The sequence below is a fragment of the Charadrius vociferus genome, unplaced genomic scaffold, assembly GCF_000708025.1.
Source record: "Charadrius vociferus isolate BGI_N301 unplaced genomic scaffold, ASM70802v2 scaffold214, whole genome shotgun sequence".
NCBI classification, from domain to species: Eukaryota; Metazoa; Chordata; class Aves; order Charadriiformes; family Charadriidae; genus Charadrius; species Charadrius vociferus.
The window spans coordinates 1,113,203-1,140,748 of NW_009647955.1; the positions used below are offsets into that span (position 1 = coordinate 1,113,203).

At 40.3% G+C, this 27,546-nt stretch overlaps 1 protein-coding gene across 1 annotated transcript in view; it reads right to left on the reverse strand.

Annotated features, from left to right (window-relative positions):
- Positions 1-27,546, reverse strand: part of PSMD1 (proteasome (prosome, macropain) 26S subunit, non-ATPase, 1) — a 76,079-nt gene that overhangs the window by 47,422 nt on the left and 1,111 nt on the right. The window contains exons 2-16 of the mRNA XM_009883405.1: positions 25,380-25,423; positions 24,228-24,301; positions 23,816-23,985; positions 22,768-22,973; positions 21,341-21,484; positions 20,275-20,501; positions 18,759-18,819; positions 16,894-17,022; positions 15,594-15,682; positions 14,849-14,927; positions 13,879-14,052; positions 12,765-12,876; positions 11,944-12,140; positions 11,264-11,359; positions 10,664-10,728 (exon numbers count right to left, since the gene is read on the reverse strand). Of these exons, the coding sequence (XP_009881707.1) occupies positions 10,664-10,728; positions 11,264-11,359; positions 11,944-12,140; positions 12,765-12,876; positions 13,879-14,052; positions 14,849-14,927; positions 15,594-15,682; positions 16,894-17,022; positions 18,759-18,819; positions 20,275-20,501; positions 21,341-21,484; positions 22,768-22,973; positions 23,816-23,985; positions 24,228-24,301; positions 25,380-25,423 (1,867 nt within the window). The remainder of the gene's footprint in view (positions 1-10,663; positions 10,729-11,263; positions 11,360-11,943; positions 12,141-12,764; positions 12,877-13,878; positions 14,053-14,848; positions 14,928-15,593; positions 15,683-16,893; positions 17,023-18,758; positions 18,820-20,274; positions 20,502-21,340; positions 21,485-22,767; positions 22,974-23,815; positions 23,986-24,227; positions 24,302-25,379; positions 25,424-27,546) is intronic.

Sequence of the window (27,546 nt, forward strand, 5' to 3'; positions counted from 1 at the left end):
GGGGGGGGGGATGGGATGGGACAGAATCTCTCACCCACTTGAACTTCATATCTCACATACACATAACCCTGGTATTGTCAGATTTGTCACAGAAAACCACCCTTTGTGCATTTCATACTAAGAAAATGAGAGCATTTAACCAAAATAAAAGAAAACCACATCAATGACTGAATAGAACAGGACAGGCAGTGCCTGGAACATCCCTTTGATTTACAAACTTCCTTTTTTTATGACCATTGGAACTTCAGTGAGAGCTTTCCCTCATCCAATACAGTTCACACAAAGTAGAAAAATCACAGGTAGACTAGCTATTTCACTTGGAAAAAAAAGAGCAAACGTTTAAGAGACAGCAGAGGCAACAGTATTATCTAGACCTGCACGCATTCACAGTTTATCTTAGCTCAAAACAATTTCACTGGACTAACAGCATAAGGTTACAGGTCCCGACCTGCACTCGCTCAAACATGCTCAAGTCTTCCATCAGAGCACAAAATTCATAAAAAGAATTGCTCATCACAATTCGTAAAAGCTACCAGAGTCTATCATCTGGGTAGTTAGAAGCTTCTGACAGTTCCAGACCATCTCTCTTTGGGAAGGGAAATTGGATTTCCCCTAAGTATTGGAGTTCTTACAGTAAGCAGCCAGCTCACCATTTTTTTCAATAGTTTCCATTTACAGTAAAATTTTCAGCTTGGGCTTTGTTTTCATTGTTAAATGTTTTCAGAACTCTTTAGTTACACACTAAAGTTACGTACAGCAAAAGGCTTAGTTTTTTTCATCCACAGAACAGAAAGTACTAAAGATAACATGTCCTTCCAACATTTATTTATATATCTTTAATTTAAAACATATGCAAGTTCGAAACAGAGCCTAATGTAACAACTGCCAGAGAGTTCCAGGAGAAAGTATTAAAAATACTTCTGTGGTACTTACAGTAATTTGTCTCCTTCCTCCCCTTTTTGGTCATAGTCACTAGCCACTTAAGTTAGAATAAGCTCTAACCACCCTTACTCCTCTTTCGTTAGTCAAAATGTCTTTAAGAGGATCCTGTAGCTAAAAGCCAGAATTGATGGACTGCTATAGCTGTGAAAGATGCCTATATCTAAAAATATTTGAGAATCAAAAACCTTTAATAAGACCTAGATTACTTTGTTTCTCAAGGGGGAAGTAGGAATAAAACGAACCCCAGAAACTTCAAAACTTCCAGGTACGTAGCTGAAAACGTGACAGATTAGCGTGTCATTTAACTTAAAGCAGGCACTTTGGAACCAGGTGCAATCACATCCATGCACAGAGTTAACAAAGCAAAAAAAATTAAAAGCATCGTTTGCAGTGCAGGAACCGGCCTTCATGAGGAATAACACCAAGTGGCAAATGGGCACAGCACCGTTTTTGAGGGGTTATTTCCCAGCAGCCAGACAGCAAGAAGCAGTCACCTTTGAAAACTCTCTTTTACTACTTAAATAAATCCATGCTGATTAAACAAAAACTGTTCAGACAGCAGGCAGCAACCATCTACTTTCAGCAACAACTTAAATTTTCCCTTTCCAGCAGGAACATCACAGCTGGCTCATAGCATCTCGAGAAAAGAGCAAGAGGTAACTTAGTTCTCTTCTGTCTGACCCTATTCTTGTGCAACTGTCAGTCTGCAACGAGCAATGACACGAGGAGTTATTTGTCCTAAGTGTCCCACAGAGAACAATTCCAAGGCCTCTTCATACCCAGTGGTTAGACTCCACCAACAGGAAACAATCCTTGAAAAAGTCTCACCCAGCAAAGATGTATTCTGTCAAGCCAGCATAGATTTCTCAATTTTAGTAACCATAAAAAGAAGCTCAACATGTTCCAGTTACTGAATTTAGTCAGCAACAATAAACCTCAATCAAAAGGAACAGTGACCAATCAAAAAATCTAGTCTTCCTACAGAGAAAGGAAATTTCTCCACAGACAGAAACATGAAGATGCACATTCCATTTAACACACTAAGTGTAAAAAGAAATTGCTTGTCTACTGACAAAGCAAACACGCTAAGAATTCAGGTAACTGTCTTGGAAAGTGTAAGGACAGAGGGAGAAGAAAGATGAAGAGAAGATGCAGAACTATGAAATAAAAAAGCACCATAATGGACAGCAGACTTCTTGTTTTAGCAACTGTATCTACAAGAACAGATTTGAACAAAGACATTACCTTCATTAGCAAGACATGATTGAAAATATGAGAGTCACTGCAAGCTACAGTAAGAAAGCACAAGTCTGTTGTATGGTAACTAAGGACAACACTGCTCGTGTGGTACTGACAGAGGGAGACAATGCTCAGGAGTACATCCACGAGCATCATCTTTAAGCAACACAAGTATGTAAAATATATTTTCACGTGCTGGCTGTGAAGTGAGCACATTGTTATAGCTTCCAGCTTCCTTCATAAAGATAGCAGCCTAAATAATAATTGATAAAAGGGTTACAGTCACTTGCTAGCAGAACACAAGACCTTTTTACAGGAGGAAAGGGGTCATGCACTTCCCATTTAATAAAAAAAACAAGCCAAACACACAGACATTTCTTTCTCTGGAGTGAAATGCTCTCAATTCTTTCAGAATCTGGCCCATGCCAAGCCAACCACCTGGCCAGCTCTATGGCCTCTACATGCTACATAAAATAATAACCTACACAGTTACCTAGTTCAGCTTTCCTCATTAACACCAAAACTTTTATCTGGTATATTTCACTTCTTTTGAAACTACTAGAGAAGCAAGAGAGACAAAAGTCAAAGCTGATCTGCAACATACAAGCACTATGGGAAGAAATACACTTTAGAAGAGCAATGGACAAGTCGGGGGGGGGTTGTTTAATTATTTAAAATACATTAGGAGATATTTAGTCAATGTTCTGGCTGCCTATCTAATTAAAAATTACAGCAGAGACATGGACAGAAGAGCTACCTATAAATACATCCTACTCAGCAGTCTTGCAGAGAGGAAAATAATGGAGTTTGAAGCCTAGCAAAACGAGTGCCTTGAAATGCAAATAAAGGGAATACCTTAAAAAACCCCCCGAACAAAACAACAACAAAATAACCCAGACAAAACCAAGCAAAATCAGCCAAACAAAATTCCAACCTTTAAGCCACCCTAAAAACTCAGCTAATCTCAACTGTGGTGATACAAAATACATTTTGTGAAGCCAGTCCCAAACCATCTGGGGTTCTGTAAGCTGCAAGCTCTCAGTTCAGATGCTATCAGAAAACTTTTAGACATACGGAAGAATTTATTCATCACTTATCTTGTATTCTCCAACTGTAAAACTCTTCCTAACCGTATCACACCTGGCCATACTCGTATCAATTTTCAAATGCATCAAAATACAGGTAAAAAATCCAGTGTTACACAGAAGTCAAGGCACTTAGATGAGAGATTGATGCTGTAAAGCTGTTCACTCGCATGCAGGAGGCATGCTGATTTCTTATGGTGCTTCATAGAAAATGTCTTTTTCCTACACCATTTTCTTACTGCGGAGAAATCCACAGCACTGCAAGCTGATATGAGCAAGTAAAAGCATTACTCCCCAAATTTTTTTTTAGGCTGTCATATGTAACATCAACCTTAAAAGGTCAAGTAATGCAAGGACAGTAAACCTGGAAAAGGCATACAGAACAACCTGGGACACTGGAGCCCAAAGAGGCAGGATGCTCACCAGAGCTCTTCTGGCTCTTTGCCTTGCAAGCTAGAGCCAGAAGTCCCAGAGTTCTGGCCAGTTGTCAGGACTGACTTAATATTACCATGAAGCATTAGATTTCTTTCATCGTATTGATAAAGAAGTCTACGTAAAACTGCTGAGAAGCACTCCTTTGTTTCACTTCCCCTTTGGCTCTCTAGGTAGACATCAACATGGCAAAAACAGCAGCCAGGAGAGAAGTTACTTCCATATTTTTGCTTTGGGATTTGACATCATGGTGTTTACTGTCAGTGTCCATTCCCGTGAGACACACTGCTTTCTCCAATTGCAAAGAAAGGCTTTTGCCCTACAGAACAGGAAATGAAGTTTTATAATTTTTAAATGGGAAGCTAGTTACAAAAATAGGAAAGATGGCTTGCTGAAATGTTCGTTTTTACTCTTACTTTAAATAACTCATGTCAAACCCTCTCTGTCTAGCCACATCTAAGATTCCTTGCATCTAGGTATTAAGGTCCTTTCCAACCTCTGAAAAACAACATCATGCTCTTAAAAATGAAAAGCTTCTTGCTCTCTGAAGGATCCTCTTTACAAATGCTCTAGACAGGTGACAGCAACTCATTTTCAAATTCATTAAACCTTGCTCAACAAATGAGCCTTTTATTCTGCAAGATGCACACCAATATTCCCTAATAAAATCCAAACGGAAGTTTTTGCCATAAAAAATAATTCATCAACTTCATTTAATGACTCAAAGAATCTCAGCATTTTTGATAACTTACTTTGAAACTTCAGTTGCTGAACAGTAGCTTTTAAGTAAATTCAAGGATTTGGTTAACCAATTCAGTCATAAATCACACTGCTTAAAATCTTTAGTTACTCAGTTAAAAAGGTTTAGTGTGCAAAAACCTTAGAAACTGAAAATATTTTTCTGAAAACTAGACTGGTTTCTCTCCCTCTTCTCGTGCACACTGTGATTCAGTGATTTTTATATATAAGCTTGTAGGCTTATGATAGGCACTATAGGAAGTATTTTTAGGCCCTAAGGAGCAAGTGACTTCCTGAAGGAATACTTTTGAGTTTTCAGCAGGGTACAAGCTAGGCTGAAGAAACTCAGATTTAAACCAATCATATTACTTATCTGTGTAGACATTCCAGTTTACAGTAGGAAGTTAAAACACTTGCTGAGATTTTCAAAAGCTCTCAAGTGATATAAGGCTCTGAGGCCTATTTTTCAAAGTAAGTAAAAGCTCATGCATACAAATAGTCTAGAACAAAGATAAAACAATAGCAGGGAAAGAATTAATGCAAGAGGTGTATTGTTTGAAACAATGAATGTATTTGTGCAATCCGACTGTACAGCTACAATTCTCATTAGAAGTTAGATTAGTTTTGCCACAGATGCCAAGGGACTTCTCCAATGCACTACAGTTTTGTCACTGAAGACACACAGCTCTGTTTCCAGTTTCAGACCTGCAGATAAAGGCATTTTCAAATCCAAAAAGACTTCAGTGAAAGTCTAAGGCTTCTTTTGATTATAGTAAGATTTCTGTTACTATTAACCTTTCACTGAAAGGGAACTTCATTCTCCTCCCCCAGGACAACTGAATAAGACAAAGTTAAAATAGGTAGGAGGGTAAACAAAACCCTTTTAAATCTTTCCTATGCAAGAATTAACAAGCAGGTATGTTCCACTAAATTCCTCTTCTTCACAATTAATACACTGAAAAAGTCACTGGTACAGATCACGTTAGAGTGATTGTTAGCCTCATATTCAATTACCCAGAAGATCTGCCATCTGCCTACTAGATAAAGGTAGGTTGAAGGAGTTAAAGAAAACAAAGTGTCCAAGTCTTCCTGGAACAAAATCCAAGTGTCTGATCTGTGTTTGCTTCAAAACAAATATAAAGTGTTAAAATATCAAAGGCTATGTAAACACAAAGAATACAAAAGCAGGAAACATTACTATTTCACTTACATCATCCTAAAATGAAGAACTGAACATAAGCCATGCAGAGTTCTCCATGTTTGGGTAGCCTACACTTATCGGCCGAGACTGCATCTTCCTTTCGGGACTCTCTAGAGGCTGCATTGTTCCCCCTCTTGCCTTTCGCCTTTTCCCAATAACATTGCCCCAAGGCAGAAGCAGCATCCCACAATTTAAGTCCTACTTCCCCATGGCTTTTATTGCCCTGGACTTAACAACTGCAATGAGAGCATTAAACTTTTTTAGTTTGTGCTTTCAAGCACTGCTGCATCCCATGTTGAAGCCTGCTCCCTACCTAGATTTGTTATATCTATAAAGCTCCTACCTCCTAATTTCATATATAAACTAAAATGTTTAGATACAATGCAGCATTGCTCTAACATATAACAATATAAAAATAAAGCTGACTACATCAACCAATCACATCTCACTCTGTAATATAAACAGAGATCAATCATAATCTAAAGTAGTAAAAATTAAGAAAAAAATAATTCTTTCCAGTTTTAAAAATTAAAACACTTTAAATTTATCATGTTTTCCATCTCATCGTAATAGCCTTAATAAAGAAAAAGGCTGACCAGAAATCACAAGCGCCAGCACCTTAAATGCTGTTTTCCAACAGCCATGATAAATATTTTATAAACCACTTTAGTAGAAAGAAGGACTAATATATAAACATCAACAATTAGGTAAGTTAGCTATCTATGATCACTGGCAAAAGTATCAGGACTGGGAGAACAGAGATACATTACAGTAGCCAAGTCAATACATCACATCACTTCTTGCTATTTCACAATACAGCTTCTTGTACAGCCCTGCATCCACACTGCAATCTCCAAACATCGCAAGGTTTATTCATGCCTCTGTACAATTTTACAATAGTATTTCATTTAAAGGTCTCCTCTGTAAGAGGTGGCCATTTTTAAAAAGTGAAAAAAAAAACACGTTAAAAGTCTCAGGTTTTTACGCTCTACTACTTTGTCTTGCTAGTTGTGAAGAGGAAGAAACAGTTTTGAATAGTTTTGAAACAATTCTCTTGCACTACAGCATTTTCTGATAATGTAATATAGTGGCATGAAAATGATCAGTCGCAAAATACATACTAGTGCCTAATTTTTGTAAGGCACTAACCCGAGAGGGGAAAAAAAGCCATACTGAGTCCTACAGCCAGCAAGCTGTGCTTTCGATCCCCAGCCTGCAGCCCTGTGGACTGCTTCTAAACAGTCAGCAAAACCAAGAATGAACAGCAGCACCGCTGGTCAAGAAACATCAAACCTACGTACACGGCCCCCTGGAAAGCTTTAGGGTGTCCAAGAATAGAACAAGGAAGTTAGTGTTGTGCTATATGAAGAGGACCCCACAGTTTCTGCAGCTCAAGCAGTACGACAGATTGCTACTGCTATGCTCCCGAGAGCGACTCGCCTGCAGACGGTCACACAGCACGGCAAGCACGCATCCAACATCCAAGCATGCAACTGCTATAGCAGCATTAACACCTGGCTCCCCTAATCCCTTCAAAACTCTTGCACCACGGCTGATGTTTTGAGCAACGCAGAGTCCACGAAGCACTCCTTACATAGCTTACCCTCGAAGTACCACAGGGCTTCCTGAGCAAACACAGCTCGTGATCCTGTTGCAGGAGCAAGAATTTCACCAACTTTTCACCTTTGCTCCAGGCAACAAAGACAACTTTGGAAAAGACTGTAGGAAGAAAACTCCTGAACACTGCTGAAAGTGCATTTTAACATTCTTTAACTTATCTGAGAAGACAAAATGTACTGCAGTTACAAAAAAGCCCAATTGGTATTAATTTGAAGAGAGCCGTAACCACAGAGTGTTTTCACTCGAGATGTTAAGGCATATAGAAATTCTCTTAAGGAATTATATGCTAAGGAAAGTACTGAATGGTGTAATTGGGTAATTTGGTATCTTTGATAACACACTAGAAAATTTAATCTTGCAATTCTTAGGCAAAACTTAATAACATAGACTAGAACATCCTATCTAAACCTCAATTCATGAATTTTGAACAATGAAATAGCCACACACATTCTTTTGTAGACTTTTCCAGTAATTAAAAAGTGCCAAAAAAATAATTTCTGTGCTTAAAAAAGAACACAAGAAGTTAATGCAAAACCTTGTTGCTTTACAAATTAAATGTCATGTTTTATTACATTATGTTCTATCACATTTTACTCTGTCACTGTGCTGCTTTCATTAACTCTAGCGATAAAAGCCAAGCTGTGCTCTTGAACGTACACAGGGTTGCATGTATGTGCTAGCAAGGAAGAGTCACAGAGGTAAACAAGGACAGAAAAGCCTTATAGAATGTTCTGCTCTGCAAAAGTATTACCTAAAAATAGCTGGCTTTGTGATGTTTATGACACTTTTAGTTCAAATCCAAGAGGAAGAACATTTATTCACAGATAGCTGTAACAAAAGGAGAAAAACTAGGTGACAACAAGTAAGTTTGTGGGCTCTAACTCTGTTATGTTCAACCAGCGGTGCTTTTAAGGAAATTACCACCCTCTGACTGTGTAACCTCCACCCTTATATGGATTTTATTATTCCTATAGGAGAAACAGGCAGAAGCACGAGTCTGTGCGTACTCCTGCTGCTGTAGTGTACAACCTAGCAGATGAACTATACCTCCAGCATGTTCAGCCCTACAGTAACGGCATGAATTCCCCAAGAAAAACTGCATTCAACAAATTTATTCTCTTATTTCAATCCTGACTGCTCAGCTCGCTTTCTGGAACCACATACAAAAAATTCAACGAGACCTCTTCTCAGAGGAGCTTCAGTCATGTTCCTCACCTAAGACGAGATTAATTTCTGGGGCTTAGCCCACTGTGTTACAGACCTGCTCACCTCCCATCACGAAACACTTCATTCAAAAGCTCTGCATGCCTCGCAACTGACAGATCACTGACTCTTGCCAGTATTCAGTGCCCTATTAGTGGCCTTTAAGACAAGTAAATCCAGTTAGATTTCAACAAACAATAGTTCTAGGAAACAGACGTGGTCATTTCAGTCATGAAATCTGATAAACTCACTGCCCATTTGCTCTTTATGTCTCTGCACACCTGGAGTGCTGAGACGGGCCAGAGCACACAATTAGTGCCAACTGGCAGTTTGAGCAAACGGGAAAGGTAAATGTAAAACCAGCTTCTAGATTCCTACACCGATGGACAATAATTCTTTCCAGTAATTGAAACACGGCTTTTGGTTTATAATTACAGAGAGTAACGCCGGGGGTAATCTGTGGGGCCCTCTAAGCAGAAAATCCCTTCTATCACTGCACATGAATTCAGAAGTCTGGGCTAGACAAACCAAGGGCTCCCTCCAGAACTGTGTCATAAGGCAAAACAACCAATCACGTATTCTGTGAAAGTTATCCAGTGAAAAGTGTTAGCAACTACAATAGCCTAACACAAGCCTTTTGCCTCCAGAAGCCAGAGATAATAAGCTGAAAAGTTTTAGTCCACTTTGCTACCAAGTGGACACTGGAATTTACAAGGAAATGTTCCTCCCTATTGTACAAACAGGTTTTGGACTGTACCTCTCCAGAAAGGGAAGGGAAGAGGCAGGGTAATATCTGAACTACTGCAGAGCAGTCAAACATGATGTCACTCATTTCCTCATTGCTGGATATGGAGAGAACAGGCTCAGAACTATCCTGCTCCAACAAGATGCCAGCACACGGTGAACGGTTTAGCTCAGAGCCTTGAAAGCTTCTCATTTTGGTAGGAGCTATCAATGTCCAATTATGTTTTGCCTTTGTTGAAAAGAAAAATTACATTGAAATCAGAGATCAAAAGTGCTTTGTCACAACCTGTTTGGAAAAAAAATGCCTGAAACTATGGAAGGCCTGCCTGGAATTTTCCTTCTGTACACAGATGCAGAAGCCAGTTATACAGACCCTTTGGCTTCAGGAGTGACACAGATCGCTAAGCAGCAAAGGAACGATCTGTGCTCGTTGAAAGCAACAGAGCAGAAGCTCTTGGGAGACGCCTGCTGCCTATGGAGAGAATTCTTTCTGTTTGTAAACTACACTTAATTGCAGCCAGCATATGCTTCAGATAAAACAGGATGGAACAGAGTAATTTCTATGTGAGACACAATTTGGTTAATGACAAATTGACTAGTTATATCAGTAATCCAGTTTTTTTGATATCAGCTTTAAGCACCTCTTATCCTGCTTTTTAAGATTAATTTACAGCCTGCACTAACCCAAAGATGCCAAGAAAGATTCTTAAATTACAATCCTGGACCCATGTATGCACTATCTCTTCACAAAGGCTGCAGCTTTGTGCTGTTCCGTGCTCGGATTACACATATTACTGTACTAACAGATGAAGGTGTAGTCTTTGGGGAGCCTTCCAATTCCCCAATCTAATAAAAAACACCTCCAAACACCTCTTACCTAGGGAACTACAGAGCACTACAAAATACCAGTTCAGCAACAGACTTCACTTTAGAGAACCAAAGCAAACATTACGACTATTTTGTTAAGCCCAGTAACCTGTCAGGGTTTAACAGCGGATACTTAAAAAACAACAAAGACTATTTCAACATCCTTCTTCAGGTTATTTTTACCGTAGTCACAACCTCCAGGAATGTTTTAGATAACAATTAGGTAGACATATTTGTCTGAGTACTGCTGCCTTTAAGAGGCCTGGCACAAACACTGTATACTTAATTTTTAATTAACTCTCAATCCTGCAAATATTAATTTTTCATTCTGTTTGGCAACTTCATCTAACTCTATCCAGACAATTAAGCCGTAAGTCCGGAAACCTACACAAGGCTCATTAAGCATCTGCTGAACATTAAGGAAGGCTTCTAATTCTGAACCAAATTTTATTCCCTCTCAATCTTTTGACTTTTCGACCTCCATTCACTTAGCAATTGAGTTGTTTTGTGAAAGCAATAGCGTATACATTTCCTGAAAATGCAACAGACATCAAATTGGAGGCTACAGAAGTGATCAAGGAAGATATTGTACCTGAACAGAATAAAACCAAGTGACTCAACAGCTGCCCGCCTCACGTCATCATTCACATCACTCACCTACAAAAGGGAAAAGAGGACATTCAGAGTATAGTTCGAACACTTGAAGACTCTGCAACGTTTCAGGCCAGGTGTCAGGCGCACAAGTTAATCAAGAAAACAGGATTATAAATTAACAATCATGTTCACCCTCAGCTGAAATAGCCTCACCCTCGTTCATACACTGTGACTGCAAGCCTACGAAAGACCAGCAGACCTCAATTTTTACAGCTGAAGTTGCTTCTTCCCCAGCCCACCATTACACAGACTATTCACTGCAAACTGATTACCAACTACTTTAGGATCATGTTTTATTTTTTAATAGATTCCTTGTTTGTGACACCAGACTGAGTATCCTCATGCTGAAAGACTACATATCTTAATGTCAGGGGACCACGTTATTTCTACTCATAGCATTAAGAAAAGCTTTCATCACTTCACACTCTCTGATTTGAACCCGAACATTAACGCTGTAGACACAAAGCTTGTCAAAGTGATGTGCTTACTCTCTCACCACAGATTTCTTGCTACGTGCTCCTAAGCCCACAGTACTTACGGCCACATGCAGTAGGCGTCTGATAGCCTTGTTGTTCCCTGAGCCACAGTATGCCATAGCAACAGTGTACATGCCAGAACGACGGAGAATTGGATCCTGGAAGAGAAAGCATGAATATTTAACATCCATCCAAACAGGGACTCAGTAATTCTGACTTTAAATCTGTTCCACTCTTGGGCCTGGAATCTGCAAAACAGGTAGCCTCACTGCTCAGTTGTTTATTAGGGATGAGTAACAGGACAATTGCCAAAGTAGGGCTGTCATTACCAATTTCAGGGGGGCAGAAAGCTGCTATGCCACAGGCTGCCAAAGAGAGTGTCTGGCAGACGCGTCATTCTGCTTTTTATTCACTATCTGCTATTGATGACTACTAGATCCTTGAGAATGACCCACCTTCAGTGTGCCTCATCTGGTTTTAACCGTTACACCCTGTTGTGCTCCTTGTTGCTGCTCACAGGACTATGGGAACTGAGTACGAGGCTAAAGAAATACACAACTAAGCACTGTTATTGTATTTTTGATCAGAGTGAAGCAACCTGTGAAACTGCCCCACTTCAGACCTGTGTAAGAACTTCCCTGGTTCAAAACAGCCAACCCACCGTAGCCGAAGATTTCACAAAAGGACAAGAATGTCACCCATGTAACAAAAGGGCCAGGGAGTAAGTCGCAGCTAAACTTACCTTATCTCTGCAGAGACTCTCAATGAGAGCATCTGCCTCCTCCATCCTCCCGTACATGACCAGAGCAATTCCAACCGCGAGGCCTCGCAAAATCTTTTCATGCTGGGTTTCCTGTGCGTAGCCAACCATGTCTTCAATAGCCTGAGCATTTTTAGATCCCAACATAACCAGTCCCAGTGCCAGCCCAGCTGCCTCACCTGCACAGCACAGAAAAGTGAAAAATCAAGCGAACTCTGTTCCCAGAAGCAGTAAATATTGTATCTAGACAATCTCACAAGACGTAGGTCAACAGATCACTTCTGGACACCACCATGCCTAGCAACCCCAATATTCATGGACATATGTGCTTGTAATGATACCCTACCAGCCACAACTTAGTGGTCTTCCCTACCAAGTTCAATTTTCTCTTCCTTGGACCAAGAGCTGCTAAGGTAATTTTCCTGTGAACCCCTGCCAACGCAACAGTAGCCCCCACAAGCTTCTCCAAGCCTATCTCTCAGCCAAAAAGAGCACATAGCTCTGGAGATCAACCACACTAAATAAAAAGCATATGACAAAGGAAAGAATAAAGCAAAATAAGGGACTGCTTAAAGACCTAGCATGTCTTATCAATATCTGGCATAGTGCCACAGACCGGTCCTGACAGGACCTCTGAACATTACTGCCACGTAACTAACGAACCATGCTGATCAGGAAAAGGTCAGTAAATAAAAGACAGCGCTAATAAAAGACAGAAAACCTGAAAAAAAACCCTCCACCAAAAAACCCAGATGCCTGATAAGGCCTCAGATGGTTATTTGCTTTGAAAGTGGAACATTTACCTGTCACTGCATCATCCTGGTATAGATTGGTTTTCAGCAAATCATACACATCTTGACGTGCTGTCCCCATGGCAGCCAAACCCAAACCCAGGCTGCCACCATGTCGGACAATCTAGAGAAGCATATGCAAGTACAATCATCATAAAACAGGGAACAACATGGCTTCATTTGAAGTAGACATCTTTCCATCAATATAAAGCTGCAAACTTTTTAGCCCCAAACCACCCAAAATGATCTCTTGGTCTGTTAGAAATACCACTTTTACCATCTCAGGCAGTAACTGAAGAAAGAGGCAGGAAATAGAATAGAAATGACAGTTCAAAGCCCATAAACAATGAGCATCAAAAGCTTTACACATAGCACAAGAGACTTTCTAGTATCTTCAAGGTCTTTTTCCCCACAGAGTGATTTATGCAAAACCATAAATCTGTGCCATGTGTACAAATTGCTGCCTAGTAATAGTTTTGAATAGAAAGGTAAATCAGTGTCCAGTTAAACAGTCTACATCCTCTTTTGTTCCAACAAAAGATACAGGAAAGGCAGTACATTTACAGTAAGACAAGTGGTATCCATTCACAGAATTTTTAAAGAAGTAGGCTGAAATTCCCCAAAGAGAAGAAGGGAACATGCTGGGAAAATATTAATCTATTTATTCCTAACTTAAAAAGAAACTTCTCATAGAGGTCAACAAACAGTAAGTGGTGAAGTAAAGCACGGGGTTTTTTTTGTTTTTTTGTTTTTTGGTTTTTTAGAATATGATGCATTAAACCTACAGGGCAGCAGAAGCATTTTGTGGCTTATTCCTTTGACAGCTAAGCCCCAAGCAATAACAGGGCCCGTATACTGCACTTCCATTAACAAAACAAAGTAGATATGCAAGTAGATAAGAAAGATGAAGATTCACTGCCAAATAGGTAAGAATTTCCTAAAAATCTTACCTAAACCTTAAGCAATAAGTTGTTAAACCCAACTTTATATTTAAGGTCCACAGGAGGTGCAAGTATTACACTACTGCCACAGCCTTAGTTACGTCTAACCCCAACTTCTACACGAGCTAGCACCCTACTGGATATTCCCAACAAAACAAAGGTTCGTTACTGAACCCAGTACCTACATCATTACTGGCATTCTTCAGCTGGTTCAGCAAATAGTCAATGATGTCCCCACCATGGTTAGCATGAATGAGACCCAAAGCATAGAGACCTCCGCCTTCCTGGTAGGCTGACCCTGGAGAGGTGTCCTTGGGTAGGTATGTCGCCATTAGCTGTAATGCTTCTTTCTCATGACCCTGTATGTTCAGTGTCCAGCAGCAAGGGAATTGAAAGGTGAAAAAACAGCAGATGCAAACACTTCATGATAATATTTAAACAAGTCAGGAGAAAACACATCATAGCCGTTACTTTCTCCGCAAAAATCAGCCTTTCAGTGCTGTACAATCAGCAAAGAATCCTGCTCTACTGGGGTTTTATCAACCACAGTACATAAGTATTCATCAATCACTTGGTCACTGATATAAAGCAGGACAAATCTGGCCTGAAGTTACACCTATTCATTCACTAGAGCACTTTAATGAGGGTTGAGGCACACAAAACAATTACAAAGACTTGCTATTTCAAAACAGCTTTAAATATACCCTCTCTGTGAACGAATTTGAAGACAATTACCACTACTTAGGTCACCATTCAAACTTACTGAAACTGGCTTCAGTAAGGACTTTGGTACCATCTCAAAATCACTTAAGAAAGACACACCTGCAATTTTAATAGCTAGAAACTACTGACTCTGAGCAACTCACAAAGGAAGAGAAGAGCTAGGAAGAAGACTCTCTCCTTGAGCCATGTTATCCTACCACCTTTTTGGTGCTCAGCAAAACATGCCGTAAACTACATCGGATATCCGATGAGATGGACTTGATAAAGCAGAGCTTTTCTTTAGTGTAAACACACAAACTATGTTACAGCTGTGCCTTGCAACAGACTAGGTAAGTTGGAGTGCAGGTATCATTCAGAATCCCCATTTCAATGTTTTCAGTGTTTCTAAGTCAAACATTTATATTGAACAGAGGGAAATGAATGCAACGTTACCTTGTGTATAACACCCAAGCTGGCAGTAGCGGTAAACTTAGCCCAGTTAGTGGCCCTGGCCAGCCACTCCAAATTGTCTCTGGAACACAAAAAGACAACAGTTACACAAAGTTTTTCATACAGCCCATTCCTCATCCTGCAAGCATGGTTTCACAGCACTAAAGACTACTTTCAAAGCACAAAGCAGCTCCAGAAGACTACCCACATTTCCAATTTATACCTCTCTCCCCTTCATCAGCCCTGATTTTTGACTGGACATAATCAAGCTTCTAGATACTGGTGATCTCAGTGAAAGATGGAGAACAACTGCTCAATATGCAACCCATCAACTCTCTAAGAGAAACTCTAGCAGGGTTTGTGGAGCTTTTCTCAAGGCCCTGGTAAGGTCAGCCCTGACATTCCCCCTCCAGGAGTCATTCAGCACTGTCAGTCTCTTACCAAAAAAGATACATCATCTCAGAAATTCTCTAACTAGTAAACAACGAGAACAGAAATTCCAGATCTCCACCCTCCAAACTGCTCATATGGTTAGCTGTCAAATAAAGCCAATTTGTGAGGGTAGAGAAAAAGAAACAATTTCACCTTCTTCCCTTTGCCTCCACATTAGCTTTCAGACCCTTTGTTTATTCTTCTCTAAGCCCATCAGAGTTCTGCTGCCACCCTTGAGGAATTATCAAGCTAAGCAAGGCAACAATGTTGTTCAAACACCTCTAATGTCATTGGAGGTTCCTTCCCATAGATTTACCTAAGGAACTGGTCACTGGTTGTACCACAATGCATAAAGGAGTTTGCTATAACCGTTGCTGTATGACACACAGAATTCCGCACTGCATCCTGAAAGAACAAAAACAATCAGAATCACCAGTCAGCAAAAGATATGCCCTAGGTCGCTTAACATGCTTGCCTGTACACTAGAAAAATGGATTGTAATTATGCTCAATTTAACCGGCAATTTCCCTTTAATCAAAGTTAATAGATTCTTAATACATTCTAATATATCCTCAACCCATATTTCTACTGCAAAACAATCCTGTCTACGAGTTTCTGTCAGAGATGCGATTACTTCAATTGCAGCTTAACTGGAGAACCCCACCTTCTGGTTCCCAGAACTGAGCACTGCAGAGCATGTGCTGCTGACGTTTTCAAGCCATCCCTGGAGCACTATGCAGGATCACTCCCAAGCACTTAACGAGCAGATGGAAAAGATTTTTCCAATACATTTGAAGCGCCTCCTGAAATAGATGAACCCACTGACAAGCATCCCCTACTATTTTTGCTGATGATGTGCATCTCGTTTTACATCTAAAAAACTTCTCCTAAGATTTCTAACAATCATTTAGCTTAAGAGAGTCTAATTTACCCGCAGGTTTTCATTTGCCCACCGTTGAGTAACACCTTCCAAAACAAAATCAGTTACACAATTCTGCACTGCCTACATTACATTATCTAATCAGTTTTGTCTTCAACATGGAAATATTAGTCTCTAAGCACATTTCAGGATTTCTTTAGCCAAGCTGAAAGTGCGGTCTCACGTAACACCTCAACCAAGATACCAACATGCTGTAACCTACAGTCCTGGCTGACTCCCTCCTTCCCCAACCAGCAGCACCTGCAATGGATCAGTCATGGAGCTGGAGGGCGAGTTCATCCATCTAACTGACCAGATGAAAAACAAACCCATCAAAAAAAGGGAGGAGAAAAGGATTAGTTTCTATAACGAAGGAGAAAAGGAATAGTTTCTATAACCAATCAGGAAAAAAAAAAAAGAATCGACACGCTAACAGCAGCATGTCATTAGGTCATACTAGCTGTAAACTGAAACAATCTGATTATATGGCCTTCTTTGGGTGCAATTAGCTCTTCTGCCTCACAGGTTCAAGTGTTAAATGTGAATTTATCATGACTAAAACACAGATTTGTACCCTCAAAAGCCAGGGAGGCCATGCTAAAACATAAGATGACAATGTAAAATAACAACTTGGTCAAAACAAACACAGGATGAACCAGATGAATCCACGACAACCATAACTAGCAAAGGTTCTTACCTTTGTGTTTTTGAGGATCATGAGGTCTGTATTGTTGTTTCGTATTAAAAACTGCAGATGTAACTCAATGGCCATTTCCCCACTTAAAATTTTAATCATTTTTGAGATCTGGTCCTTAGGCTCTGGGTTCTTCACATACAAGCAAAAAGAAGAAAACACATGAGAAAGCAACTATAGCTCTGTTAAAATACAGTTCATGAGAAGCCACTCCGGTACATTCCCATCACCGTATTCCAAAATCTATCAGGTGTTAGGACTAAAAGGACATTGTTTCTGCCCTTGCTGCGGAAGCCCAAGCCTCCCAGATAATCAAGACCCTTTGTGCACAACAGTGCAGGTACGATAAGAGACTCTTCAAAAAGAAATATATTCTTTCATTGAAAGCAAAAGGATATAAGTGACATCTGGTATTCTGCAAGCTGCTGTTTGGCCTTGCAGATACAAGTCTCCTGCAAGAGGCAACCTTTTTATAACTGTGAACCTCTATTTCCATGGAAGTTTTAACAGAGAGGACCACAAAGTCACAACACTTTGCATGACCCTGCTGAGCTGCAGCACCGTTCTTGTGAGCTAGACTTTATTTAGAACAATGGCTACTAGAACTAGGAATCTCTAATACATTCACCTTCCAGAGTTCTTTGAGAAAGCCTCCTTCTTCCTCACGATGGAACAGTTTCCACAGATTAAGTTCCAAATGAAGTCCCTTCTGAGCAGGGTGAAAAGTACACTGCACCTTTTTGTACTGACATTATTAGCTGGTCAGAGACCAGCCAAGCGTGAGCACTTCAGCCCTTAAACTAATCCCTTCAATTATTTCTTTTTAGTCAGCATTCTGAATTGTGGAAGATTAAGCTCAAGAACATTTCTGGCCACACAGATTGTTTTTATGTGCTTGTCCCTTGGCGCAGTCAGCAATGCCAGTGCAGCAGAAACTGATTTAAGACACCTTTCCTGCACAAAAGCACTGTTCACAGGTTCCTTGATGGGGCAAGTAACTCGACCCCTTTTGTTCTCCTTGTGGAATATAATTTTGAGAAAACACTTCTGTTTGCCCTTGATTAATTTCTAAGTTATCTGCAAGAATCTCTCAAAGATTCACAAGTCTAGTTTGCAAACATGCACCATAGGGAAAAAGGAAAAAAAACTTGTCTTGGGTTTTACTTTCCTCTCTAGCGGCATTTTCTCAGCATTAGAAGCGTCAGCACTGCATTAGCTATTCTACATGCTGAAATACAATTGTATGTGCATGTTAGAAGTGGACTCACTTTCTCCAATACTTAGGAAAAGAAACTAAACAATAAGATTCTAACCAGCTGGCCCAGCAACACAGCCACCAAGCCAGCCAGAGGCAACATCTTCCTCCTTCATGGAAAAGAAACTATGTTACGTCTGTTATGTCAGCATCCCCTCCAGCCATTCCTGCAGAACAGTATCAGTTCTATCCAGCCAAAACTACAGCTGGATTTCAGAAAAAGAAGGAAAAAACAAACATACATCAACCTAATTCATCAGCTAAGGTTCTCAGCAACAGTCGAATTTCAGGCCCTTTCTTCTGGAATGAGCTAATTATTTCAATATCAACAAAAAGCAAACACGTGAGCCAGATTCTTCTGTCCCCTTTTTTGGGGCTCAGTAATTCCTAAGATCTACCCATGTTCCACTCCCCCTCAGCTTTCAGTATCTGAACTGCTGGACTTTCAGACTATCAGATATTTGGTCCTCAAAGACCATCTGTCACCTTGTCTCCAAGCAAGGCAGAAGTGGAATTCCATTCTTCATTAGCCAAACCAATTTAGCAACCCCAGAGATTCAAAGAGAACGTGTAAGAAAAACTAAGCAAGGTGTATTTTGGAAACGGCACTCACAATTTCTGCAGACTTCCCTGCACAAGTGCTTCCTGGTTTCTCTTCTGCTTCCATAGCATCACTGAAATAAAATAAAAATGAAAAATGCAAACCGGTTCATCACTTGTAACTAGTCAAGCACTGTAATTATGGCTGAACACTGTCCTGAAAGAGTGGCCTGGGATTTGGAGATGATGATCGTAAACGGGACTTTGACAGAACAAGGGCTGACTATCTGGAGGTTACTGCTGAGAAGCAAACTCCTCCCCAGTTCAATTTTCAGGGAACTTAAAGACAAAGGCCGGGAAAACCTGACCCTCTTATTCCATCTATAGAGACAACAAAAATAGAGATGCTTGTAGGGAATGAAAAGACAGAGACAAATGAGAAAACAAGGTCAACAAACAAGGCAGCAAGGATAATTATATCCTCACCCAGAAGTCTTGAGCTCATCACTATTAAGGATGGATGCTAGAGTATTGAAATGGAAATGAAACATTTTAAGCTGTTGTTAGCACCTTGTCCTAACACTTCACAGGCTGACTTAAATTATTCTGTGCCTTGCCTTTCATTTCACTGGAAAAGAAGAGAGGAGAATGCTTGCTATGCCTGTATCACTGATTCAAAAGCATTTAGACCCAGTTCCTCACAGCTGCATAAGCCCTTATATTTAACCAGCCTTGATCTAGGCAGAGTTCTCCATCACACACTATCAAAGCCAGTGCAGGGATCAGGTTGTGTACAGACACAACACCTTCGGTAGTTAAAGAGCAGATAGAGCACAAACTTCTTCCACGCTGCCCCTAAGCTGGGCACCAGTCTTAGCACGGATTGGCCAAATCTCTAAAAACAGAGGTTTAAAACAAAACTATCTATGTCAAGTACCTGTAAGCAATCAAAAGAAGAAATAAAGCAGATGGAATGGTTAGTGCGAACTTTGGTTTTCTTAACAGCAGCTTCATGCAGCTAAGATCCAGTGACACTGAGCACTGAACAAGTTTTAAATGTCCGGACTTTCACAAAATTCAGACTAGATTTGAACTAGCTCTTTGTAACCGCAAGTACAAAAGCGTCTATAACACTACAGTATCATCTGAGCTCAGTCTTCCCACAAGCAGGTAGCAGACCACAAGCTATGATGTGAAACCAAACTTGCGCATAACTGCAGTGAGCTTTTTGCTTGAGCTCTCCCCCTTCCTTAGCTTTACAAGTTGCTGCAAAGACCACAGAAGATCAGAGGGCTCCCAAGCAATTCACACTACGGTTTAATGAATCACACTGCTCATTACCTGAGCCACAGTAACTGCACCATGCTTACCTCAACTGCAAACGAAAACGCGGTCTTTCAAACAACAGTGGATTCTGGCAATGTACAATTTTGCCCTGAGCAAATGGCATGTCTTGTCTATTACCCTGACTTCAATGAAGGGGAGTAACTCGATTGCTTGTGATGGGCATCCATACACAGAACAGGAAGCTTCATCAGAGCAGGACTGTAACTGAACTATTAGGCTTCTTCTCAAGCTAATCTCCCCACCTGTCTTTCTCCGATCCAGGGACAGTGCCGGTGTTGGTGGATCCAGGCACGGAGGCAATGGGAGTGCCAACCGTGCGGAGATTCTGGATCACAGAAGACAAGAACTGCTGGCTAGCACTTTCGTACAGATCAAAGCAAATTTGGTAGGCCATGAGAAGGTTATCTTCCTTCACCAGTTTTTCCAAAATGTCGCTCACAGCCTGTGGGTCATCCAGGAATATCAGGCACTGAGCAGGAAGAAGGGAAGAATAGAAAAAGAAAAAAAAAATCAGAAGACATTAAATACTTCAGAATGAAAAAGCCACACTACCCAAGGTCACACTCCGTTTTCCCCATTCCCTCATCTGCTGCTTCCACACAACACCCCTTTAAAGAAAGAAAAATTCTTTTTTTCTCATAGGAGATCATAAAAATCTTTGAAGAGCTTTCATAGGTCAGTATAAAAACAAGCCCAAGTACTACAAATCCAAGACACACCATGCAAGCCTTCCCATTTCTGCAGCTTTATCTTTGGAAGCTGAAAATGCTGTCCTAGTAAGCACAGAAATTTCCAAAACACATTGAAGCATCATTTTGTAGGGATGTCTCAGCTGAAATGGAACAGGCACAACACTCCTGAGTCACACGTACATGGCATACCAAGACTGGCAAATGCCTGAGAACATCTGAGTAACTTTATAATTGGTTGTCTAAACACTTTCAGACAATGGCTTACCAAAAAACAAAGCACTGTAAATGTTCTTTGGAGGGATAAATAAAATTCCAAGCTGTGAACCTACCATCTGATACTCCCTACATAGGCTTGAAATATTCTGTTAGAGTTGTCTACGTCCCCAAAGGCAGTTGCCTTTGAATGTGTTCATTTCTCTATAAATTGACTAAATGTGCAATATTTGCATCTCTTTTTCAAGTTGATCTCACTTTGATATATATTTGATGCATGCAACCAGGACAAGATATTTCATTTAACTGAATAAAAAACAGAGATCAGGTAGATGTCAAGTCAAATATCTCTAAAGAAGAGTAACTTTTGATTGGTCTTTAAACGTCACTTGGAGAAGTTTACCTGGCACACGTTGATAAAGTCCGGTTTCTCCAGATTCATGTAGATTTTCACTAGAACTCTCAAGACTTTATTACGGAACTGTTTATTCTGCATCAAAGACATACATAGCTTCAAGCTGTAGGCTAGCATCCCAGGAACATCATTCTGAAATAAAATACAGGGATATTAAGTCTGGGCTTGGACTGAGAAGCAGTATTTAGAAACTAAAATAAAGCTATTTCTATTTTAAAAAGCAGAGCAAAAGACATGCACATATAAACTTTCACAGTTTCCCATTTTCAGAACAACTTATATGTAGCTGTATTGCAGTTTAAAGAAAAAATACTACCAAAAATCTATAGGACCAATATTTAATTCAGTAGTTGAAAGATGCAAAAGATTCATTTAAAAGTTCAATACCTATTTCCCTTCCTTCACCTTTCTTCTTTGAGTAATCATTCTTGAATGCAGTGACATTCACTGCCCTAACATAAAATGTCCATGCACAAAGAAAAGATTCCCAACACACCTATTTCTTGCTAGAGACTGAGAAACATATTTGGTTACTAGACTTCAGAAAGGCAATTTGAAATTAGGACTTATACTGGGCAATTAAGTTAGTAAATGCATAGGACAGCAAACAGAACAGACAAAGCAAGATGGATGCCTTATGATTATCATTCCCGTACAGAAATGGGAGACATCCAAAAATATGGGAAAGCTGTAAACTGGAAAGTGGTAAAATTTAAAGGATTTAAGCCACGTGCCTGGTATACGACTGAGATACTGCAGTGTAACAAGATTACACACAACCACCGAGCTGCTGCAAATGACTACACGCATGCTTCTCTTACTGCCAGTACTAGGTAACATGACTTACCTTAAACCCTCAGTGAAAGATGTTCAAGCCGGACTGTACCGCCTTGCAGTCAAGGCAGGCTAAGACTGCACACAGTCACTTACTGAAAACTAGAGCAGCTCACCCAGCTACTGGATTTTTTTGTTTTGCTTGCCATAAATAAATCACTTACCTAGCCCTAAGGATCCCTTCCCGTGCTGAATTACAGCAGATGACAGGCACAACTAAATAAAAGAGCTGTTCTTACATTACACTAGACCTAAGGTCTGCCTAGTCCAGCATCATATCTCTGCTAGTAGCTGACAGGGAATACTTTAAGAGGCCAAATACACAGCCAAATTTCCTGGGAATATTCTCCCAGCAACTTGCAGCTCAGGGATTTCTTAGAGGCAAGGGTTTCTCTGTATTTGATAGCTCTGAGTGGCTCTGCCTTCCACAAACATGTTGAACTGAACACTCCCGAGTTTCATCTTTTATTCCGTTCACACAAACCAGGGCAAGTTCCATAGCAACACAGATCCTGCATTTAACCTCTGGATCCATATTGGGAAGAGACTAGCTACATGCACCTCCTGTCTCTGGCACATACCGATTCAAGGATGGTTTTCTCAAAGATGTCCAGCCTGCGCGTCTCGAGAGCAATGCCGATGGCCTGCTTGTACTTGTGGTCATCCAAGCACCGCTGGAACATTTTGTTCACTATCCCTTCTAGCCTTTCATCGACAGGTTTCTTCTCCCCTTCTGGCAGCTCCGCGTTCTCCACACACTGCTTGGTATAATGGTCGATACATTTTGCTGAAAAGATATTGAACAAATAAAGTGAGGGGAATAAAGTCAACTGCAGTTTTTTTACAGATGAAGAGACCAGTGTTTGCATACACATAGTCTACCAGCAAATACAGCATATGGGAAACTACACAAAGGTGAGTAAGAACTATTTGTGTAGTCATGTACAGACAGTAGTGGAAGATACTTATATTCTGTCCTAACAAACTCTGATTTTAGTGCTGAAACCAAGTACATATTTTTAAAATGGAACCAAGGACATGTCTTTGTTCAAGTGCCATGATATTTTAAATAAATGAGGAAACAGCAGTAGGAGACTTCCTAGCTCCACTGTAAGCACTAGCCTGGGAGACTGAAAGCCAGCCCTCGTCCATCATGTCCTGTACAAGGTAAGTGATACCAGCAGACGAGACTTTTAAAAGACATTGAAGTTATACATGCAATTCTGACTTGCTATCTTGTTAAGGGTGGATAAAAAAAATTGTTCCCCTCAGTTAGGTGTGCAACTACACTTGTTAGCCGACTATTTTCACAGCAATAACATCAGCATACAAATGACAGAAAGGACAATAAACCACCAAAGCAATTTTCCTACTATGAACTGATGACAGAATAAGGGTTAAGAATAGGAAAAAACTGCCAGAACTCCTAAGTCAGTTCCACTACAGAATCCCAATGCAGGAGAAGGAAAGCACAAATAAACCGGGTAAAATTAGCTGCAGCATCAGTTTAAATGAATACAAGGAAAGCAAGAGGAATATGGAAAAAAGCAGGTAAATCAAGTAGAAATCTCAAAGTTACAGCAGTTTTGACAACACAAGAGCTTTTCTTTTGCAGCAACGGTTGTTTACCAATGATCGTTTCCACATATTCCGAGTTGTCGTTGACATTGAAGAGGTCACCTGCTCCCAGGGCATAGTTCAGCGATTCCTCAAAAGCTCCCAGGTGGTAGAAAACTTTAGAAGCAACTAGAGCAGCAAACTGCCGGCTCCGAAAGCCCTCATCTTCATAGAGAACTTCACTGCAAAGGAAAGAGAGAAGAGTATCAGCTCTGTTCTCAGTCCCCTTTAAGGCCATGACTGCTTGATTGAACACGTATCTTTGGGACTACAGCTCCAACCCTACATCGCTTATATTAGTGCTTTCCAGAAAATATGGAGCTAGATGCTGTACTAGGCAGTATCAAGCAACCAGAACTACATCCACTTAATAGCTCATGTTCTTTTTATGCAGCACACCCTGAAGTAATGTGTCTTCTCTTACATTTTGTCCACCGACTCAGAGATTTCTGCCCAGAAGTCATTGACAACAGCATTCAACTTGTGAAGAGCAAACTCCTACAAAAAAATAATAAAAAGTTATATTACACAAAAAATACATCTATTACCTTTTCTCAGTAAAAATTAAGTAGCACCTAAGACTGATATCATAAACACTGACCCATTTCAATAGCAAATTCTACTTTAAAAGATCTTTTCAAGCATTCACTAATCTTTGCAAGTCCTTTGCAAATAAAGGGCTGTTCGTTTAACAAGTAAGACAACCCTGATGGTCTTTCCCATGGCCTCTCTGTGACGAATGACTGGGTAAAATGACTGAGAAGTTTAATTCCTTAAAATACAAAGTTTTCAAAGCTTTTGTGGCAACCTTTGTGCAGCACACAGAATTGGCCTGTGGTCTATGTCAGACAACTCTATTTATTTGGGCACAGTACTTGGCAGATAAACAATATCTGGACTATAATCAATCCACTTGTGGTCAGTTCAGAGCAAAAGCAGGGCTCATTGGGATCTATCACCACCTTTGTCTGTTTCCAAGCAAAACATTTAGGGGATTACCAATATTACAAGATGCACCTCCCCCTCATAAAAGGGGCTATGTTAACTGTTCAAGTAACCAGCAAGCATCAACAATACACCGCCACTTCAAGTGTTTGGTCTTGTCCTATGGATTCATATACTCGGTGGACTGTAAAGTTTCTGTTGCTGTTTTCTTCTCCTACTGCCATCGTGATTTTTTTTTTTTCCAAGTGAGAACTGTAACTGTGATTTTGTTTTACATTGCTTAAATTATGCTAAAAACTTGAGATGTTCTTCAGCTTTGAATTTTACGTAGTCAAAATGCAGTCTCTGGAACCCTTTTAAGTAACAAAGCCCATTATCATCAGAGAGCCAGGAGCTTCAGTGAATAGAGATCTTTGCATGTGAAGCTCCAGTTTGATCCATGTTCAAAACAAGGGAGTTTGCCATCTGTTACCATGTTATTTAAGCCCTTCATTTCAGCTTTCAGGCTAGATATGATTTGGAGCCCACCTGTTACTCTTCAACCATTAATTATCGAGATCCACTCATTTCTGATATTAAACTCTCAACATAATGCATTTGCTGCTATTTGCTCCCAGATCTAAGAGCTTACCTTGAGCTGTGGCTCTTCTTCATCCAGGAGAGAGATAATTCCAGCTGCAAAACAAGATCAGTCAGTTTTAGACTCTCTCTGTTTCAGAAGCAAACATGTTACTTAGTTCAAAACCAAGAGAACAGGAAAGAAGGCTGTCTCTGGAATGCTGGTTTAAAGTCTTCAGTATCAAAATTCAAAGAGCATATCCAAGTTTGTATCAAACAGGATATAAAATAGTTCAGAATTTATAACTGAAAAGGTACACTGTTTATAAAAGATTATACTTCTTAGAGGAAAACTTATTAGACAGGAACTTAGAGAATCTGGGATTTACTTCCAGCTCTCCAGCTCCATCAGTAGTTTGCTGACTGCTTTCTACCAAGTCACTTCCCCAAGGGGCACAAAGAAGATCATGTCAAAACATCCAAACTTCTTTTGTTTCAAGAAAACAGGCCTCATGGCTAAGATAAGATGTCATATCTTGCAGCTTTAGCAGGACTCCCGACACTGTCCCAGAACATTTGTACAAACAGCTACAGAAATATTGTTTAACTGACAGAACTGAAAGAGAGGTTCACAGTTATTTGGGGAGCTCAATCTGAAGAATGGTTATAGATGGTTTCATTGTCAGACCGCAAGGATGCAACTGAACGGGTTGGAATTGGATCTGATCAAAGTCCAATGCAATTCACTGCTTTTAATCTTTCATCTGTTGTATAGATCAATAACCTTTTTAAATCTAAATAAGACATCAAATTGGAAGGCCAGCAAGCCTACTGGAGGGCTGAACTGGGCTTTCAAAAGTTCTTGACAAATCTAAAAGGAGAGTATGCAGGTCAAAACCGAAATGTATAAATATAGAAAGGAATCTGAATAGTACAGTAGATTAAGATGAAACATGATCAATAGTATCATATGGCTGCAGTGGGAGGCAGAGAACCCCAACTTCACACTGAGATGTGTAAGTGAGAGCACTTCTTGGCAGATATATGAGGCAATCCTTCCCTCTGCTTGGCACCAACACACCTGAGCCAGACCGCGGTGTCCAGTGCTGGGCACCATGTTTTAAGAGTTATGAGCAAACCAGGGCGTTCAGAACTGAGCAATAAGAACAAACAGTTCTAACACTCAGGACTTACAGAGGTTGACTGGAGGTCTGTAACTGGTTAGTTAGGAAATCTGGGAAGGGTACAGAATTCCTACCTGTACAGGGCAGCTGCCAGCAGAAAAAGAATAATCTGATCTTTGTGTCAGATATGAACAGGAATAGTAAAACCAAGCTTTATTTGGAGTTTCAAAGACTGAGGTTTGATGGTAAAAAAAAAGTATATTTTCTGACAGGAAGACAGTTATTCATTTTGCTTAACAAGGTTCCAGAACCTTAATTATGAGAGATTTTTTAAAACCAGGTTGGACACATGTCCATTAGTAACAACAACTGAAGAGGCACTGATGTAGCACTTCGGTAAGGAAGGCAGGTTCAGTAGCCCATCCCACAGTGCTCCTTCAAGCTGTTCTCTGCAACTCTACTTCAAATGTATGATTTATTTTATTTTTTTTTAATAAGCTCCTGCATTTACCTGATCTATCAGGAGGAAGCAATCTCGCTCTTATTCAACACACATTTATACCTTTTTAAAACCCCTTTGAAATTAATTCCTACTTCTCCTCAATTAAAATAAGACTTAAACATAAAGCAAAGGGTTCAGAAAGAGAAAGCTACTTGCAGACTACTAGCCTCTGCACTGCTTCTCTCACAAAGCCACAATCAATCACATATTAATTCCTGACTTAAGTACTTTTGGAAATACTTCTCATATTTTCTTACACTATGAAGTTTTCAGCAGATCCAGAAACAGCGTTTAACATCAAATTCCTCACATCCCTCATTAGCCTGGACCCTTCAGGCTGCCTTTTCCTCTGCAAAGCATTTGTGTTTCTGACCCCTGACCGCCTCCAAAGTCCAAGTCTACCTCTTCCCCCTTTCCCATTCCCTGCTAATCTCCTACAGACCCCTACTGCCCACCGGTTTTACACCTCCCGTATGTGATTCACTTTAAGCAGGTGAAGACCTTCAGTTCACCCCAGTGTCCGCCGGGGGGCTCGCAAAGCCACCAGAGACCCCTTCATAAAGTACCGGCAGGAGGTGGACGCGCCGCCGGGACAGGCGGGCAACCAGCCAGCC